Raw genomic sequence first — 22,623 nt, forward strand, 5'->3', positions numbered from 1 at the left:
TTTTGAGGAAACGGGTCAGAAGATAAAGGATGTTAATATGGCTTTGTTAGATTTATGTTTGAGTTATGAAGTCGAATTCATTCATTCGTATAGATATGTGTTGAAATGTGGAAAGCCAAAGGTGGAGCTATTTTCTTATAAAGATGGTGGTTTACATCTCAATTGTGAAGGTACAAGACAGTTAGGTTTATATTTTAAAAGAAGGGTTGCTCATTTAATTTAGATAGGTTAACTTGTCATTTGAGATGAATTTCTCAAGTGGAGTTAAAGGATTAGATATGGTTGAATTTCATGTTTCTACCATACTTCCTTTGGTTTTGTTTTTTTTTAGTTTATGGTCGATATTATTTCTTCCATACTAAAAATTTGGATTATTTTTATTTTATTTTCCTTAATATGTATTGGTATTATTTAAGATTGTTTGGTTAAGATTTAGTTAGGTTTATTTATATCAATATGTACTAATATTTTTATTTTATATTGCAGGTAAGGGACTCTTTTCAGTGAGTATTGTTCACACTGTTGGGTGCTGTTTCTTTTCATATGATATATTGTTTCTTGTATGGAGAAAAGTTTATGTTCAGGGTTGATATTGTTTCTTCCTTGCTTGCTTTAATTATTTAGTTTTTGCTTGATATTATTTCTTGCATGCTAGATTAACAAGCTTAAATTGTGTATTGTTTATATGATAGTTAAAATTAATCTGCTTAATTCTTTGTTCAACACAGTTGTTTGTTTATTTTTTGGCGGCCGTTGGCTTGGCGGCTAGCTCATGTGTTTTTTCGAGCTGTTTGGATGAATATATTTATCATTTCTAATGGCTAGACGCTATATTTGCTCTTTAACATTTACTTTACATGTTATATGTGACTGTCAGTGGTATAGTCGAGTGTTTGTCCTGTGCTGTGAAATATATCTGTTTGTCTTGTGTATATATTGTGCCGTAATAAAATTGAGTAACTTTGATTTCTTTTGTGAGAAGCCAGGTAATTGTGTAATTTATGATTTTATAAAAATGGATAATTACCACGTGAATCACTGTTTGCATTTACTCGGAAGAAATTGTTCCGAGTATTCCTTATTTAAACAGGGTTTACCCTTCCACATTAGTCCTACACATGCATCTTTTTTTTTCAAATTTCAGATCCCGATTTGTTCAATACTATAATAAACAGAAACATATCTATTTTTTTTTTTAGATACAATCAGATTACGGATAAAACTTAATCTAGGTAACAAGGTATGGTCTCCGTTAATTTACGCATTATGCTTCCAATTTTGGAGTGAGCTGCAAAACCATAATATATAGTTAAGTAACTAGAAACATTTAGAACTTTCTCAAAATCAATTCCTACATTGAATGGCAGCTTAGACCAAAGCTGAAGCATACTGACTGCTTTTGGTGCTTAACTGCATTATTTATCTTGTGTTTTCATGTTGACAAAATGCTGATCGAGCTGTTTACTGCATTCTGCTTTTACTGCTTTAGTTTAAGCTTTGTTTTTGTGATAGCATGTTGCTTGATATGTTTATTTGCTTGCTGCATGTTACATGTTATGCTTATGATTTATTTAACTGTTTGTTACTCATGCATGACGTGTAGTAGTAAGGTTCTGTTTACATGTGTATATTGTCCATATTTTACATGTATTTGCTTTGTCTAAAATTCACTGTTTAGTTTAAAAGTTATTAAATCATGGCCTTTACAAATGCTTAAGGGGCTTGTAAAATTTGCACATTCATTATAAAGTGAATTTTGTACTTTGTTACACCAACAATATTAGGGATTCAGGGGATTTGTTTATATGTTTAATTAATTTTGGCTATATAGTTTTCTACAGTTTATGAGGAGAAAATGATTTACCTGCAGATCTGTTATCAAAATTCTTACTATACCAGGACCATAACTATTACTTAATGAATTTAAACAACTTATTCATGGTCTTGCAAATTTGGTTACTACTTATAATGACCCGGAATGGGGGGAGTAAAAAGGGAGGGAATTCAAAAGGGTGGGGAATTATTATTTTGAAAACCCTGAATTGCTACCAAGCTCATTGTGATCTTATTTACTTTATATATTTTTTACAGATGTCTAAATGTATGATATTGTTGTCACCGTAGCTATTTATTAGAGTACAGTTATATACTAGTACTACACTATATGTTGTGTGTACTATATATTTACTACGTTCATTCATGCATTCATTCATTAATTCATTCATTCATTCATTCATTCATTAACGGACAGTTAGAAAAAGACTTTATTCTATATACTACTCTGCACGAAGTTATTATGCATGCAACCCCGCCACTTTTTCTAGCACTATATATACGGTGAACTCGTACTAATGCGAGTTTCACACACTTTAGCACGCACGCTACATAAGGGAGACCTAACTTTTTCCCTACTTTCAGGTAAGCACATTTTCTGTTAGGCCTTATCATGCATGTACTTCTATCCAATTCATAGTTCAATTGATGAGGAAACTTCAAGTTAACATTTGAAGTAAATGTTTATTATTATTATGTACTTTCAGTGTGAAATAAATGGTTTGCCACATGTTACTTAGTCACAATATTCAACGCCCTATTTAGAAAGACCAAGTGGCCATTTACCCTGTGACAATTTGGAGGTTCCACCGAGATTATTATTGGCAATCCTAACTTCATGCTGTACTATTGTTGACTATGAAGTCCGTTTCCGTTTAGTATTCGGCACAATATAGATGTCTAGTTTTATCCTGTCAACTTGACTCTATTCGTCTCCGTATTCCGTCAAGTAACAGTTTCTCAGTTTCGCAATGAAAACAAAGAAAACCGTTTGACAAGGTACGCAAAAGTATAATTACTACAGTGTTTAGCGCATACCTTTATAGAAAGATTTGTTAATTGTTTCAATTAGTTTGAAATCAATGTTAGTTTCATGTGAAAATGTATAAATCTAACATATTAAATGTTTGTGAATGTTTTTGTTTTACTACGAATCTACTCAACCGTATACATGAGGATCAACTAGAAAATCACTTCAAATTCAAGATAAAGATAAATAGAGCAGTGTTTTTCTTTTATTCAGACTATACAAAGAAAATATAACAGTAAATTTGTTTAAAAATATTTTATATTATTTATGTATTGAAATTTATAAATATTTTATATATATATATATCATTAACTCTTTTAACATATTTTTCAGTATATCTCAATAGTAAAACAGCACTTCAATATCAAGTCTAGAGGTGGCAGGTACCAGTTTTGGTGTACCAGAACATGTGTCCAACGCAGAAATTTTGTTATAGTTAAGTATTGAGGTATATAATTGCATCATGTGGACTGAAAAAATAAATGAAAGTAAATTCTAGGCTACTGTACTACACAAGTAAGTAGTTGCATACACAGGTTGGGGATTTCCTTCACATATAGGTCCAACCAGATGTCAAAATTGTGGTCTCCTCACTTGACGGCATCCAATCAAAGTGGGGGGAAAATTCAGTTTTATGTAAACAAAAATATCTTGAGATTTTGATGGTAAGGATAGGTTCGGACAAGGCTCTAATTCACTGAATATCCTTTCTCTCTTGAATTTTGGCTAAAATTCTTGTCGGCTTTTAGCAGGATTCTGCAGGTGAGGATTAGATTGGTATCAGAGCATCACATTTTTTGCCTTATTTGCAATGCATTTATAAATTTTTAAATCTCCATGCTGGACAGACACCCAAATTTAAAGGTTTTCTATATATTTACATAAGCACGCACACATCTTAGTTCCTTGAAACCATACATTTTATTTGTATACAAGCTTGAATGAATTTTCAAGAAAATAAAATCATAAATCAATGAAATTCTAAAGATGTATTGTAAAATAACTGGTTTCTGCCACCAGAGCCCTGCACGACTCTCTTTCATATTATTTTGCACTTTGACCTTTGACATGTGAAAGGCGAGTAGTCATTATTCATGCTCATTTCATCATTTTCCTTATTTCCGTTTGTATTGTCCTTGTATTTGTGTATATATTTGTATTGTCCAAGTATTTTTACCTTGTTCTTGAATAGAACTGAATATTTTACTAAAACACAGTCAGCCCAGTTTGAACATTTGTTAAGTATCATGGCTAGTAATAAATCCGCCGAGGAGGGCGAATTAGTCAAAAATGTGTCTAAAGTAGACATAGACAAAATGATTAAGTTCTTACATACACATACAGATTATAAAGTTATAGCGGGGCATGAACAAAGACACAGTACCCCAAATGTGAAAACTGAAGGTATACCACCAAGGCCCCCTCCCCCTACACCCATAAGAGGGTCTAGCTTTTTACGTACTGGTGGGATCCAAGGTTTTGGAAATACGTCTAGTAGTTTCAGTACATATCAGCGACCGAGATTCCCAATTTTTTCTGGTGAAGCTAAAAGTGAAGCGTCTTTTGATGTTTGGATATTTGAGGTTAAGTGTGTTTTACGTGAAGGGAATTATTCTGATTCAGATGTATTACAGTCTGTTAGAGGGTCATTAAAGGGTAAGGCGCGAAGCCTGTTATTGTCGTTATCTGAACATGCCTCTCCTCAGCAGATACTTGATAAGTTAGAGGGTGTGTATGGTAATGTATATACTAGCGAAGCCTTACTTGAGAAATTTTATAAGGAGACCAAACAACAAAATCAGACAGTAGCTGATTTTGGTATGACCTTAAAGTCTATTATTCAGCCTGCTGTTGAAAAAGGTGACATTACTTTTGAAACAAAGAATGAAATGCTTCGTTCTAAATTTTGGTCCGGGATAAGGGATCCACTGCTTAAAAATTCAAGTAGGTATAAATTTGACACTGTTAAGGATTTTGATCAATTAAGGAAAGAAATCAGGGCTATTGAGCTTGAATTGTTAAATTCAGAAAAGCCTACTAGCATTGCTCAGCATCAGCCTACTTCTTCAGATTCAGTCAAACTTGATGATATCTTGAAAAAGATAGATCGTATGGGTAAAAGGCTGGACACTCTAGAAAAAAAGACACCAGAGGAAGCACTAAGGACGACGGGTAATAATCAGTTTAACACTGGGTATTCTCGTGGTAATAGACGTGGAAATAATTCACGGCGATATGGTCAAGGTAATAGATATCAGAATGATCGGGTGGTAACCGAGGTACTTATCAAAGAGAGTCTGGGCATGCAATGCAGTATTCGGAAAATAATTTAAACGAGTAGGAATCTCCAATGAGGGACAAATTTGGGATTCTAAACTTGTTGATGTAAAACATGGTCCCACATTAGCTAAATCTAAAAATGATACAGTAAGTAAGCATAGAACTACATTATTAGATAGGATGGTTGGAAAGTGAAATGAAACACATGTTTATGTAAATGGAAAAAAATGTAAGTCTTTGATAGATAGTGGATCTATGATTTCTACTATTAGTGAACCTACATTGAGATATTTACATCCAGTTCCGACAGTAAAAAAATTGGATGAGTTTATATTATCAGTGCGAGTTGCTGAAGGTTCGCAGTTACCATACCATGGTTATGTTGAGGTAAATATAAAAGTACCTTTTCATACTGAATCCATGATGGTTCCGTTATTGGTTGTACAAGAAACAGATTATAACAGATCTGTACCTGTTATTATAGGTACTAACGTTTTAAGACCTATAAAGTCCACAGTAACATGTGACTCTCAGGTAAATATACCACGTGAATGGGAAACAGCATTTTCAGCTATGGATGGTAGTATTACAAGTCTTGTAAAGTCAACAAATAGACGTCCTACTAAGTTAAGTCCAATGTCTATCATGACTGTAACTGATTTATGGAAGACAAAGTCGGGTAACCAGACAGCAGTTACCGAGTGTTTTGATGATAATCAAGGTAGTTTAGGGATATGCCCTAGGGTAGTTAGCCTCAAGCCTACTGGTAAAAGCAGGGTACCAGTTAGGATATTTAATATGACAGCAAAGGCAATATACTTTAAGCCTAGGAGTGTTATTTGTGGATTAAATGAGGTAAAGATCGTACGTCATGCTGATTTAGACAGTTCAGATGACAATACTGAGTCACCAAAGAAAGGTGATGAACAAGATAAAGGTAAAATACTAGAAAAACAAGAATGTGTCCAAAGTACACGGATGCCCCACTCAATCATTTTCCATGTTCAATGGACTGTGAAATAGGGTAAAAATCTAATTTGGCATTAAAATTAGAAAGATTATACTATAGGGAACAATGTGTACTAAGTTTCAAGTTGATTTGACTTCAATTTCATCAAAAACTACCTTGACCAAAAACTTTAACTTGAAACTTCCATTTTCATTTTCTATGTTCCATGGACCGTGAAATTGGGGTCAAAAGTCTAATTTGGCTTTAAAATTAGAAAGATCATACCATAAGCAACAAGTGTACTAAGTTTCAAGTTGATAGGACTTTAGCTTCATCAAAAACTACCTTGACCAAAAACTTTAACCTGAAACTCCCACTTTCATTTTCTATGTTCAATGAACCGTGAAATTGGGGTCAAAAGTCTAGTTTGGCTTAAAAATAAGAAAGATCATAACATAAGCAACAAGTGTACTAAGTTTCAAGTTGATAGGACTTCAGCTTCATCAAAAACTACTTTGACCAAAAACTTTAACCTGAAACTCCCACTTTCATTTTCTATGTTCAATGGACCGTAAAATTGGGGTCAAAAGTCTTATTTTGGCTTTAAAATTAGAGAGATCATATAATAAGCAACAAGTGTACCAAGTTATAAGTTGATTGGACTTCAGCTTCATCAAAAACTACCTTGACCAAAAACTATAACCTGAAACTCCCTCTTTCATTTTCTATGTCCAATGGACCGTGAAATTGGGGTCAAAAGTATAATTTGGCTTAAAAATTAGAAAGATTATATCATAAGCAACAAGTGTACCAAGTTATAAGTTGATTGGACTTCAGCTTCATCAAAAACTACCTTGACCAAAAACTTTAACCTGAAGCAGGACGAACGAACGAACGAACGAACGAACGGACGGACGAACGAACGAACGGAGCCACAGACCAGAAAACATAATGCCCCTCTACTATCGTAGGTGGGGCTTAATTAGGAGTGGAATTAACAGAGTTGACACCAGAAATGAAAGGTAAGTTGGAAAACCTTATCTGTAATTGGAAGTCTATTTTTTCGACTGGTCCGACAGATTTAGGTTTTAACCTAAACAAAATTGGCTGGTACCACTGTGAAATATCCTTGTTGGGTTACTGTCGTTTTGTGTTCATGCATACATTACATTTATGCATATATATATTGCGTTATTTCATTTTTATTTTCGTAGATACTATTTTAGAATTTTGATACAAGGATAAGATCTATATGTTTCATGCTATGAATTTCCACCATTCTATCTTGGTAGAGTTGCACTTGCAGCCTATCTACTTGGTATGATGGAATTTCAAATGAATATTTTTGTTTACTTGTCTTTTTTCCTAAATTCGGGATCATATGATTTCGTTTTGTTCATTTTGTTTTGTGTGTGTGCAAATAATTTGTCATTGCTATGTATTATGGCAGATAATTTTGCTTACTATTATATTTTCCTTTTAAACTAGTCATGCTATGAGATAAAAATTTCGGGGACGAAATTTTCCCCATGGGCCGAGAATGTGTCACCGTAGCTATTTATTAGAGTACAGTTATATACTAGTACTACACTATATGTTGTGTGTACTATATATTTACTACGTGCATTCATACATTCATTCATTAATTCATTCATTCATTCATTAACGGACAGTTAGAAAAAGACTTTATTCTATATATACTACTCTGCACGAAGTTATTATGCATGCAACCCCGCCACTTTTTCTAGCACGTTATATACGGTACTCGTACTAATGCGAGTTTTACACACTTTAGCACGCACGCTACATAAGGGAGACCTAACTTTTCCCCTACTTTCAGGTAAGCACATTTTCTTTTAGGCCTTGTCATGCATGTACTTCTATCCAATTCATAGTTCAATTTATAAGGAAACTTCAAGTTAACATTTGAAATAAATGTTTATTATTATTATGAACTTTCAGTGTGAAATAAATGGTTTGCCACATGTTATATAGTCACAATATTCAACGCCCTATTTAGAAAGACCAAGTGGCCATTTACCCTGTGACATTGTTTATTTGTCAGTATGTTAAAAAATCAGGAATGACATACCATCATAGTATACTTAAAACATTTGACTGCTGGGTAGAGTTACATATTACACCTATTGAACTGTTTGATAAATGACTAGTTTAACAATAGGATCTCTTAACTGTAGGGGTCTGTCAGAGGAGGTGAAGATAAGAGATTTTTTTTCAAGATATAGGAAAAGATATGATATAATTATATTAACAGATACACATTGTACTAAAGAAAAAGAAAAGCAGTGGGCACATGAGTGGGGGTATAAGGCATTCTTTAGCTCTGGTTCCAGCCGCTCAGGAGGGGTAGCAATTCTAATAAAAAGTTGTTTTACATTTACTATTCACCAAGAAAAAAAGGAGCAGGAAGGTAATTTTATCATTCCAGATATGACCATTCAAGATTATCGACTCTCTCTTGTTGCAACATATGGTCCCAATGGGGACTCTCCAACTTTTTTTGAAAATATAAAAGGTCTAGTATCTGGTATAAAAAATAGCTCCATAATTATGGCTGGAGACTGGAATGTGATGCAAGACTTTGATAAGGACACCTCAAATTATAGTGCTAAAAACAATATAAGAGCACATGATAAAATTTTAAATATGATAGAGTCCCTGGACCTTGTTGATATTTGGCGAGCATTATATCCGGATACAAAAAGATTTACATGGCGTAGTCCTGGGCTTAAGCAAAGCGTTTGGATTACTTTTTGATTTCATCTGATCTTGAATCATTTGTAAAAAATGTAGACATGGATATAAGTTACAGGTCTGATCATTCTCCAGTGTACCTGACCTTACAGTTTTACAATCAAATTAAAGGTAAAGGCACATGGAAGTTTTACAATAGCTAACTACATGATATGGTCTATGTAACTGAAATAAAAAATTGCATTAGGGAAACTATAAATCAATACTCTCTGCCTGGGAATGACCTAGAAACAGAACTGTCAGTAAACCCATACATGTTTTGGGAACTCTTAAAATGTATGATAAGAGGGAAAACAATATCATATGCCAGTTATATAAAAAAGAAAAACACAAAAAACTGAAAATGATTTAAAACTCAAGTTAGCTAAAGTACTTGAAAATTATAAAATAGACCCCTCAGAATTATTAAATTCAGAAATAGTAACAGGTATTATGGCAAGAGCAAAGGCAAGATGGGTAGCAGAAGGTGAAAAATGTACTAACTATTTCTGTAATCTTGAAAAAAGAAATTATAATGAAAAGATAATTCCAAAATTAATTAAGGATAATAGACTGTTATTGACAAATTTAATATCAATACATGTATTATGAATTAACTATATAATTATGTATCACAATACTTGGTATGTTTTCAGATGAAATAAAAAATAACAAAAAAAAAACAGTATCGTAACTATATCCCTTTTTAATAAGTCTGTTTAAAGGTTTTGTAAGCTTTTGAGGTGAATACTGACATTGTCTTAGTAAAATACATGCATCAACACATCTCATATAACTCATAACTCAGACTGTGTAAAAAAGGTTCATATCCAACTAATAAAGCCACATAATGCTTCTAACGTTTGAATTTTCAAACATTTATGTCATATAATTACTATAAAATATAAATATATACACTATAATCATAACTTTACAGATATGCTTTGATAAATATCTCCAAATATAATATATTGAAAAGGGGTACATATAAGTTATTCAGTAAGTGGTAAAGAGCAAGTTTATAATGTACAGCATTTTATTTTAGTCTCATTTCAAATTTATTTTCATGATGCATTACAGATAACAGTTACATGTGCAAGCCGTGCAGTCACATGCTCTACAATCTCCACTGACCATGAATAGAATGCTGATAGCACCCAGCGATCCATCGATCTTTTCTATGCTAGAAAGAAACAAAATAAACAATAAATTCAGGAAAGTAAAGTTTGAATTGCCAACGACAAAGATGTTACATGAGAAATGTACAACTATTGTAAAAATGGGCATGAATATTTATTGGGTCGAATACTCATTTTCACATATTGCTAGGCAAGCTCATTTATTGCGCTGCAAATTTATTTTCAATTTTAAACAATTATTTCCTACATTTTGTTGGTCAGAATATTTATTTACATCCCGTCCTCGGCAAGATTTATTTAACCATGATATTCACTGCCAAAACCGAATTTTGAAACATTGTGTCAATTAAAGGGGCACTAGCTGTCAAATTCATGTTCACCGATTCTGATCAAATTCTCATATTTGATTTATAACAATGTAAAAAATTTATCCAAACTATTAAAAGTATAAATAAAACAATAAACAAGGCACAGGAATGAAAATACGTAGCATCGTTTCGTGTGTATTTTAGTCTAGACGCCATCTAATTATTTATCGAGTTGACCTCTATAGTCATGCGATGACCATATAAGCGATGTAAACATAAATATAAATATGAATAGGTTAAGCAAACACGTGCTGTTGAATTATTCTAGGTCTATTTAATTTCATATTACAGAAAGAAAAAAATGTTTATCATCGTTTTTACCTGTATTAGAATGTTTAGTTGTGGATCGAATCAGACAATCAAATGATTTTCCTTTGTTTCACTTTCAATGTTGACATTCTCTTCCTTTAAATAACTTTACACATACAATTCACGTGCTATCCATCTCAAGCTAAGGGGTTGAATTAAAGTTCACATGAATACGGATTCAATGAGGTCGAGTTATTCACTTGCAAGTGAATAATTCATAATCAATTTTTGTTTGGTTATTTTGACAAAATTGAACCTTATTGGCTACTAAAAAGGAATTATTATTTCACTATTTGTATTTAATTACTGATTGAGCCAAAACAAATAATTTATTAGGTTTTTCATATATCTCGTAGCTAGTGCCCCTTTAAGAAAGCATGAGGTTTGAATTAAAATGTTTTATTAAAACTTTGCACAGTTGATCCCTATACATAAATGGCATATGTACGTTGAAAATTAAAAAAATATTTGGGGGATCATCGGCCATATAAGAAAGCTCAAAGTCATAATATCAGTGTGAAATAAACGATAAAAATGTCTCATCTTTTAGATATGAAGTATTACACCTATAAGTTATAAACAAAAGGGTCTTAAGAGCCTGTGTTCCTTTGCATCTTCAACAATGGCCACTTGTATTGGTAATACATCCATTAAAAGTTAGCTAACAATTTCAGTCATGTTGACGTGTTTGTAGATCTTGTCCTGTTGGTCCTTATTTGCTATTTAAAGTTTATGTGTGTCTATTAACTTTTTTCAAAATCTTTAAGAGCTATAACTCCAAAAAGAAATTGACTGATGAATTCAGCCAAGTTTACTTATTTGTAAATATTGTCTTGCTGATCTTTTTTTGCTCTTTCGTATAAAGAAGATAAACTTTTTATTCGCAGAGTTTGGGAACGGAACTGAACTTGTTATTCGGGAGACTGTCAAGCGGAATTCTACCATTCGAAAAAACATTTATGTCGAATATTTTACTGACTGCACAAAAATCAGTACAACTACTTGGGCCCTGTATTGTATAATTACTTGGCCGATTTTTTTATAAAATATAAGGCATATGTATTTCATTGATTTCTATTGTCTGTATATAATATTTATCTATAACATATGTAAATAAAAGGGAACATATATTCCGTCATTTTGCCGATTACGGTCTGTCAAGGGCAGCTTTCTCAGCCACGCGTACAGTAACTATATTAAAAAAAATCAAACACTCAGTATACAAGACAATGAAGAACAAAAATACATATGAAAATCACTTAATATAAGAAATAAAGAGCGTACACACTCCCAATCATAACCGGAATGGATACTAGGTTCTCCGAAAGAGTAAGCATCTCCGAAGATTATTGAATTTATTATTTAGAAAAATTTCAAAAGAAAACAAATATGACAAGCTCCTACAACATGAATATATTAACAATACAAAAACGAACATTTCATCAGAAGACCGGGATATTCTATGAAACTTGACACAGACATTCAAAGGTGGAATTGTAGCTTCACAAAGCTCTAACTCATTAATTACTCACAAAAGAAATAAAAAAATATATATACTTCAGCACACAAATTGTTAACATATCAATAAAGCAATTGCAGAGTCGGGAGGATTTTGAAAATAAGTAACATGGCCTGGTAAAAACTAAAAATCAATAAATTTATGTACAAAACTGAACATAAATGCGCAATAAAAAAAAGCATGCGAAGCAACAGATGATAATATGTATTCAATCCGGAAAATATCCTCCTGGCCCACCGCAGAATATCAAATGGTTGTCCCCTTAAGGGCATACGATACAGTTTTGATCCCGTATTTAAAGTTTGATAAACATTTCAATATAGATTATTTTTTACCTGATTAAATCAAATATGTAATAAAAAATATACCTTCATGTGCTACTTTTTGAGTAAAATGAGGTCGAAATTTCGTATATTTACTCAAAATTTGGATTTGTGGCCGTATTTTTCCTTTCGAAAGAAAGACATAACTTTTTTGTTTTAAACATGTTAAATGAAACGTAATTTTTTGCTGTATATTTATTAAAATTAAAAAAATTGCACTATTTACAGTTTTATAAAATTTGGTCTACATAATCATGATAATCTCCCTGCAAAATGAAACAAAATGTCGTTTCAAAAAATAGGGGTCCATGCACTCGTTTTCAAATTAAATCAGTTTGAATGATAAAAATCATTCGAAAAATGCATCTTTTCCCGATATGTCACATTTTGACGTCGGGAAAATAACATTTTACGTTAGCAACGTCATTACCTCGCCTGTAACTGTATCGTATGCCCTTAACTGTATCGTATGCCCTTAATGGCCTTAAGGGCATACGATACAGTTACAGGGGAGGTAATGACGTTGCTAACGTAAAATGTTATTTTCGCGACGTCAAACTGTGACATATCGGGAAAAAATGCATTTACTGGTATTAATATTCTTCAATAAATCAACTTATTTTTACTTACTTCTTGTTCTTATCTATGCGATATTACAATAACAGTATGTTATATATGGTGCCCCTCAATAGAACAATAAGTGATAAAAGAAAGTAGAATATTTAAGAATATTTACTTAATAAACACCATGATAAAACAAATTGTGCCTTTGACAAAAAAATAGATACTATAATAACTCAGCTGGCTTTTTATATAAAATAATATATATAGCAATATACCTAACAACTCATAATATACCTTTTACTTTCCTGGAGTGTTCATTTATCACTCTAACTATATCATTGTGACCTCTTTCAGAAGCAATAATCATAGGTGACAAACCATCACTGTTACAATTATTATATTCTGCTTCGATGTCTAACAACATCCTGACTATTTCTATATGTCCCTTACTACAAGCAATCATTACAGGTGACCACCCATTACTGTTACATTCATTATAATCTGCTCCTATGTCTAACAACATTCTTACTATTTCAGTATGTCCCTCACTACAAGCAGATATAACAGGTGACAAACCATTAATGTTACATTTATTATAATCTGCTCCTTTGTCTAACAACATCCTTACTATTTCTGTATGTCCATATCTACAAGCACTAGTTATAGGTGACAAACCATTAATGTTACATTTATTATAATCTGCTCCTTTGTCTAACAACATCCTTACTATTTCTGTATGTCCATATCTACAAGCACTCATTACAGGTGAACAAAAATCATTGTCAGAATTATTATAATCTGCTCCTTTGTCTAACAACATCCTTACTATTTCTGTATGGCCATTTTTACAAGCACTCATTACAGGCGAACAACTTTTATTGTCACAATTATTATAATCTGCACCGATATCTAACAACATCTTTACAATTTCTGTATGTCCATATTGACAAGCACTCGTTATAACTGACCAACCATCATTGCTACATTTATTATAGTCCACTCCTTTGTCTAGTAACATCCGTACTATTTGCTTATGTCCAGAACTACAAGCACCAGTTAAAGGTGATATACCTTTAGAGTCACATTTATCATAATTTGCTCCTTTGTCTAACAACATCTTTACTATTTCTATATGTCCTTCTGTAATGGTCCTCTTAGAACAAACATGCAAAACAGGTGACTTACCATCACTTGTACATTCATTATAATCTGCTCCCTCGTCTAACAAGATCCTGACGATATCGTCATATCCATATGTACAAGCAACTATTAAATAATTTATAAATGACAAACCATCAAGGGAACAGTTTTTATAATCTGCTCCTTTGTCTAACAACATCCTTACTATTTCTGTATGTCCATATTTACAAGCACCACCTAAAGGTGTTCCACCGTTATAGCCACATTTATTATAATTTGCTCCTTTGTCTAACAAAATCCTTACTATTTCTATATGTCCATATCTACAAGCAATCATTAAAGGTGACCAACCCTCACAGCTACATTTATCATTATCTGCTCCGATGTCTAACAACATCCTTAGTATTTCTGGTTGTACATCTCTACAAGCACTCATTACAGGTGACCAATCATTATTGTCAAATTTATTATAATCTACTCCTTTGTCTAACAACATCTTCACTATTTCTATATGTCCAAATTTACAAGCAGTCGTTACAGGTGACCAACCTTCATTGTGACATTTATTATAGTTCACTCCTTTGTCTAACAACATCTTCACTATTTCTGTACGTCCATTTCTACAAGCACTCGTTACAGGTGACCAACCATCACTGCTACATTTATTATAATCAGCTCCTATGTCTAACAAAATCCTTACTATTTCTGTTTTACCCCTACTACTAGCAGTCATTAAAGGTGACCAACCATTATTGTCACATTTATCATAATCTGCTCCTTTGTCAAACAACATCTTTACTATGGCTATCTGTCCATTTCTACAAGCACTCATTACAGGCGACCAACCATTATTGTTACACTGATTAACATCAACACCATGATTTAAGCACCAGTTTAGGATAGAAATATCACCCAGAGAACAAACCGGTATCAGTATAGTATTATTGTATGTTACATCACAGGTGTTTGCTAATCGTCTCTGGTAGGATATATCCAGCTTTTTTATATGACAGAGCAACTTCTGTCTGAACTGAGGTATCTTCATATTGATATTAAAAAATGATTCTTGGACTTTACCCTTTAACCAGTCTTCAATTATTCTTTGTATGTACATTTCATGGTTCTTAGGTGGTACAATTGTTATAAAAGGATTCATATTGTCTTGTTTCTCTAACAAAAATCTATATTGAATTAAACTACTATCTCCATTCTTTATGAAGCATTGGATAATTTTCTTTCCAAAGTAATACATTAGAAAGTCAAATAATTTATCATGAATAGTTTTGTAAATGCTTTGTTCTTTTTTCAGGAATGTATGCAAAAGGGAGTTCATTTCATCCTGTAAAGTAAGCCTTGATGTTCCCCTGTTTAGTCTACATGCCTCGCATGTGTTCTCAAATATGGTTCTTGTTTCATCATTCACATCTTCGGTTAAAAATTCTTCTTTTAAATTATTGTTAAACATGACACATAAAGCCAAAGCACAGAATTTACCACAAAATTCCTTTTTCTGAAGTTTGTCAATCTCTGCTTCATAAACTGAAAACGGATTCTGGAAAAATTCTTTCACATCTAGTACAGGATTTTTATGATAAAGATTACACAAAAGTGGAAAGCAGTCAAATAAATCATAAGAATCTGTAATCTCATGAGCTTTTGATTCTAGATATAATTCAGCTATTGATTGTTTTTCAGGTTTTGACAAGCATATTGTATCTGATAAAAGGTTACAAACACATGATTTGAAAACTGATAAAGAATCGAATTTGTCATCCTGATATACTTGTAATCGACATGCTACAATTATCTTAGAAAGTTTATTTGAAAAAAACTTTTTTATTCGCTCCATAACTGGTTCCCAAACTTTCATATCAGTCTGGTTTAAAGAATAGTTTCCACAAAGATCATCAATAACAAACAATGTTTTCTGTTTCGGATTATAAAACTTGACAATGTCACCTGGATCTGTAACTAGCAGTACATCGTATTCTTCTTTTGCCATTTGTAACGCCACATGTCGGAGTATTGCAGTCTTACCCACACCAGAACTAGCAGTAATAGTTACACTGCTGTTCTCTTTTATACATTTTAGTACATGTTTGGCAGCTCTGGTAATTATAAACGTCTTATCATTCTCCTGCCACTCCATAAGGATCTGGTTGATTTGTTCTGAAATATGAATAATGCATAGTTAGTACTACCTATTTGTGGTATAATTTTTTCTTCTTTTGAGTATTTTTATTGATTGCATGGATGTCGGGAACTATAGCCTACACGGAGTCGTTGTGCTTACTCTTTTTACCCATCTCTTCCTTTTTAATAGTAATGGAGTGACTTTAACCATAAAATAAAACTTTTAATGCACCCACCTAACACACGGCTAAATTATATATCATTCGAAAGCTACACATCTGTACTATCTGTTTTGCCCGGTCGTAAACAAAACGTACGGTGCAATTTCCGACAAATCAAGATCGAAGGTCAAGGACGAATAAGTGCATGTTTTCAAAGATGTCAGCTTGATTGCATATTATGACATCTATATAATAAATTCACGTATGCAAACAATTTAAACTTTTAGCAGAGAGATTAACAGCTATTAATTAAACGCATTTTTACAAATTTAAAGAGTGATTTTGCTAGGCAGCACGTGTTTCCAGAAGTTCAAGTAAAAGTTAACAAGATGAGTGAAAACCCAAATTTTTCTTTCTGATGCAAATGCTTATAATTTAAAACTGAGTTAAATATAAAAAAGAAGTTGTGGTATGATTGCCAATGAGACAACTGTCCACAAGAGACCAAAATGACACAGGCATTAACAACTATAGGTCACCGTACGGCCTTCAACAATGAGCAAAGCCCATACCGCATAGTCAGCTATAAAAGGCCTCGATGAGACAATGTAAAACAATTCAAACGAGAAAACTAACGGCCTTATTTATATTAAAAAAAACGAACGAAAAACAAATACGTAACACATAAACGACAACCACTGAATTACAGGTTTCTGACTTGGGACAGGCACATACATAAATAATGTGGCGGGGTTAAACATGCTAGCGAGATCCCAACCCTCCCCTAACCTTGGACAGTGGTATAACAGTACAACATAAGAACGAACTATAAAAAGTCTGTTTAAAGGTTTTGTAAGCTTTTGGGGTGAATACTGACATTTCTGTGCTTTGTTAAGAATATTTCCATAAAAGATTGGATGTGAAATACCTGAACGTATAAGATGTCTGCATGTTGAGTTATATTTACGAATTATTTCCTTATACCGATGATAAAATTTAGTAATTTTTTTACTAGTTTGTGATATCGAAAACCCTGGTGTAATAATTTTTCAGTAATACATAAATTTCCCTCGCTAAAATCTAATACGTTGTTACATACGCGAGCGAATCGTACAAGTTGAGATATATAAACACCATAAGATGGAGACAAGGGAACGTCCCATCTAAAAATGGATAATTAACGATAGGAATTGAAAAATCATCTCTTTTATCATAAATTTGTGTATTAAGCTTCCCCGTTAATGATAAAGACATCAAGATCGAGGAAAGGGCAGTGGTCATTGTTAGTATTAGCTTTATTTAAATTAAGTTCAACAGGATAAATTTCTTTAGTATACATACTGAAGTCGTCAATATTTAGAGCCAATATATCATCCAAATATCTAAAAGTATTGTTAAATTTTTGTATCAAATGTTGTTTCGATGGGTCTTTGCTAATTTTAGTCATAAATTGTAACTCATAATCTGTAATTTATTAATCCAAGTTCATTAGGGATGCGATTTTTTTCTTAATAAGAATATGTGGCAAAGTGGTATATAGGGTAAAAAAAATCAAAACTTAAAATTGTTTTTATTGGTATAAATATTGATTTTAAAAGGTTACCTATTCAACACTGTAATAAGATCATTTAATATTGTTTTTATTGGTATAAATATTGATTTTGTTATCAGTAAAATAAAAGCTAACTAAATTTTACTAGTATGTTATATGCATATACATATTCATGGATCTACAATCTGTCGATACCTGTAACTTAGCATTGCACAAGGTCATGTTTTTCTCTGGCTGTTTATGACGTCTTTACACTAAATCCATTGGATGTTGGATGTGTACGGATTGATAGTTTAGTCTTAGATGCATGATTTTTTTTATTAGTTGTTAGTGGCTTTGAACTAGCTGTCAGATAACTGCGAGTACTCTCAGATCTGTTCATTGTAACTTTTTGTGTCGGGATGTATAAGTACCGAACCACGTCCACTTTATTTTTGTCCATCTGATGAGTTAAGACTTTTTCAACCTTTTTGTATAGTTCGTTCTTATGTTGTACTGTTATACCACTGTCCCAGGTTAGGGGGAGAACTGGGATCCCGCTAACATGTTTAACCCCGCCACATTATTTATGTATGTGCCTGTCCCAAGTCAGGAGCCTGTAATTCAGTGGTTGTCGTTTGTTTATGTGTTACATATTTGTTTTCGTTCATTTTTTACATAAATAAGGCCGTTAGTTTTCTCGTTTGAATTGTTTTACATTGTCTTATCGGGGCCTTTTATAGCTGACTATGCGGTATGGGCTTTGCTTATTGTTGAAAGCCGTACGGTGACTTAAAACTGAGTTAAATATAAAAAAGAAGTTGTGGTATGATTGCCAATGAGACAACTGTCCACAAGAGACCAAAATGACACAGGCATTAACAACTATAGGTCACCATACGGCCTTCAACAATGAGCAAAGCCCATACCGCATAGTCAGCTATAAAAGGCCTCAATGAGACAATGTAAAACAATTCAAACGAGAAAACTAACGGCCTTATTTATATTAAAAAAAACGAACGAAAAACAAATACGTAACACATAAACGACAACCACTGAATTACAGGTTTCTGACTTGGGACAGGCACATACATAAATAATGTGGCGGGGTTAAACATGCTAGCGAGATCCCAACCCTCCCCTAACCTTGGACAGTGGTATAACAGTACAACATAAGAACGAACTATAAAAAGTCTGTTTAAAGGTTTTGTAAGCTTTTGGGGTGAATACTGACATTTTTGTGCTTTGTTAAGAATATTTCCATAAAAGATTGGATGTGAAATACCTGAACGTATAAGATGTCTGCATGTTGAGTTCTATTTACGAATTATTTCCTTATACCGATGATAAAATTTAGTAAATTTTTTACTAGTTTGTGATATCGAAAACCCTGGTGTAATAATTTTTCAGTAATACATAAATTTCCCTCGCTAAAATCTAATACGTTGTTACATACGCGAGCGAATCGTACAAGTTGAGATATATAAACACCATAAGATGGAGGCAAGGGAACGTCCCATCTAAAAATGGATAATTAACGATAGGAATTGAAAAATCATCTCTTTTATCATAAATTTGTGTATTAAGCTTCCCCGTTAATGATAAAGACATCAAGATCGAGGAAAGGGCAGTGGTCATTGTTAGTATTAGCTTTATTTAAATTAAGTTCAACAGGATAAATTTCTTTAGTATACATACTGAAGTCGTCAATATTTAGAGCCAATATATCATCCAAATATCTAAAAGTATTGTTAAATTTTTGTATCAAATGTTGTTTCGATGGGTCTTTGCTAATTTTAGTCATAAATTGTAACTCATAATCTGTAATTTATTAATCCAAGTTCATTAGGGATGCGAATTTTTTCTTAATAAGAATATGTGGCAAAGTGGTATATAGGGTAAAAAAAATCAAAACTTAATATTGTTTTTATTGGTATAAATATTGGTTTTAAAAGGTTACCTATTCAACACTGTAATAAGATCATTTAATATTGTTTTTATTGGTATAAATATTGATTTTGTTATCAGTAAAATAAAAGCTAACTAAATTTTACTAGTATGTTATATGCATATACATATTCATGGATCTACAATCTGTCGATACCTGTAACTTAGCATTGCACAAGGTCATGTTTTTCTCTGGCTGTTTATGACGTCTTTACACTAAATCCATTGGATGTTGGATGTGTACGGATTGATAGTTTAGTCTTAGATGCATGATTTTTTTTATTAGTTGTTAGTGGCTTTGAACTAGCTGTCAGATAACTGCGAGTACTCTCAGATCTGTTCATTGTAACTTTTTGTGTCGGGATGTATAAGTACCGAACCACGTCCACTTTATTTTTGTCCATCTGATGAGTTAAGACTTTTTCAACCTTTTTGTATAGTTCGTTCTTATGTTGTACTGTTATACCACTGTCCCAGGTTAGGGGGAGAACTGGGATCCCGCTAACATGTTTAACCCCGCCACATTATTTATGTATGTGCCTGTCCCAAGTCAGGAGCCTGTAATTCAGTGGTTGTCGTTTGTTTATGTGTTACATATTTGTTTTCGTTCATTTTTTACATAAATAAGGCCGTTAGTTTTCTCGTTTGAATTGTTTTACATTGTCTTATCGGGGCCTTTTATAGCTGACTATGCGGTATGGGCTTTGCTTATTGTTGAAAGCCGTACGGTGACCTATAGTTGTTAATTTCTGTGTTATTTTGGTCTTTTGTGGATAGTTGTCTCATTGGCAATCATACCACATCTTCTTTTTTATATTTGAACAGATTCAAAATCACCAATATATGCATGCAATTTATCAAGTACTTCCAACGAGTTTTTAACAGTCCAAAAATAATTAATTCCATTATTTTCAAAGGCCTTATTTGAACAATTTATTATCAGGTTTTTTATTGTACCAAGTGTACTAGTAAGTAGAATAGACAATTTAGTAGTGGAACAATGGCTTGAAGATGAAATAAATCTATATTTGTAAGGCTTTTTGTGTAGCTTCGGAAGCCAGTACATAGTTGGGACTTTCGTTGCATTTGGTTCTGCTTGTAAAGAAGTAGCTAAAAGTGTGTGTTTGTTACAGATGTCGTTTTCTGAAAATGAAGTCAGTTGGAATGTTGGTGAATTCGTGATTTCCTTTTGCAGAACCTCAATATAAAATTTACGTCAAACAATAATGATATTATTAGCAGCTTTATTAGCCGGGACAAAAACAAATTCCTTGGCTAGTCCTTTTAGTTTATGTTTGATACGCGAAATAGGGTAAGAGTCCAAATTTTTTTTGTCAGCTTTTTCCCGTTTTACCCAATTCAAACAGTAGGTACGGAGTGAGTCGTGGATGATATTACGACACTCATTCCAATTAATAATTGACGGGGGACGATATTTCTGTCCTTTACCATGTTTACTGAGGAATCATTTTAACTCTCGGTCGCGAACGATGTTAAGGTCTCCTGTTATGACATGGGAAATGGGGCCATAAGTGTATTCGGAATTACTGCAATTACATGATATAGGTGTATTTTCAATGATATTTACACCTTTACACAATTGGCTATAATTAAACACATATTTCCGGTTAGATTTCTTGTAAATATAACAAATAAGAGGGAGTTAAATATTATCAAAATATCCAGGAATTTGGTCTTTAACAGAATGGTCGTTAAAAATACCGGCAATATTTACAAAATCAAAACCTTTATTGACATACTTTATTTTAAAAAAAATGCTTTTTATGATCTTCAGGGCGATCAATTTTGGGAAACAGTTTAGAATAACAATATGCTATTATAATTTGAACGATTTCATACTAAGGACTGTAATATGAAATTGTGTTGCAATCCTTTAAAATTTTATTTAATTTATTCATAGGTAAAGAACATAGCTTGGTTAACAGATAACGTCTGTCGTTGTTTTTTGAAATAGAAATTAGGTCCGAAATATTTGTATGGTTGGTCCGAAATTTTCTTTGATTGCGATTTTTTCTACGTCCATGAGAACGATTTTTACGAACAGTTTTAGAAACTATATCCAAAACTTTAACAGAATCGGTTCTTGGTATATTACCAATTCCCATGATATTATCATTAAGACCGAGAGGGTAGACTGTCTGTAATTTATTAATCCAATTTAATTCAATTATTTTCCGTGATCGTACAAACTTTGAATGAGATTCACCAGGCTGCCTATTTCTACTTCTAAGGTTGAACTGTTAAATATTTAATAGGATGATTGTGTTTCTTAAGATGCTGATAAATGATACTTTTGAATTTATTGAGTCTTTTAAAACGATACAGGTATTCTTGCGTGCGTTTAGATAAATATCTTCCAGTTTCACCTACGTACTGAATAACGCATCCCGTTTTGTTGGTGGAAAGACGGGGACATGTAAGTAATTTTTTGGCATGACACTTATCGATAGAAGGGTAACCACGATTTTTATTGTTAAAAATGTTAGCGATGGTAGTATTTTTAGCGATTTTGAAGATTGAGACGTGTAGATACCCTTTGAACGAGTTTAGTATTTAATATTTATCCATTTCTAAGCTTCATATTTGTTTTTTGGTATGTAGATTTTATTAGAAAGGAGTAAT

General features: G+C 32.6%; 1 protein-coding gene across 1 annotated transcript in view; it reads right to left on the reverse strand.

Moving 5' to 3' along the window:
• Positions 1 to 13,284: 13,284 nt before the first annotated feature.
• The window catches only part of LOC139506020 (serine/threonine-protein phosphatase 6 regulatory ankyrin repeat subunit B-like), a 101,895-nt gene continuing 92,556 nt past the window's right edge, over positions 13,285 to 22,623 (reverse strand). Inside the window, exon 4 of the mRNA XM_071295337.1 lies at positions 13,285 to 16,377. Coding sequence (XP_071151438.1) covers positions 13,352 to 16,377 — 3,026 coding nt within the window. The 3' untranslated portion in view covers positions 13,285 to 13,351. The remainder of the gene's footprint in view (positions 16,378 to 22,623) is intronic.

Source organism: Mytilus edulis, chromosome 1 (genome assembly GCF_963676685.1).
Source record: "Mytilus edulis chromosome 1, xbMytEdul2.2, whole genome shotgun sequence".
NCBI lineage: Eukaryota > Metazoa > Mollusca > Bivalvia > Mytilida > Mytilidae > Mytilus > Mytilus edulis.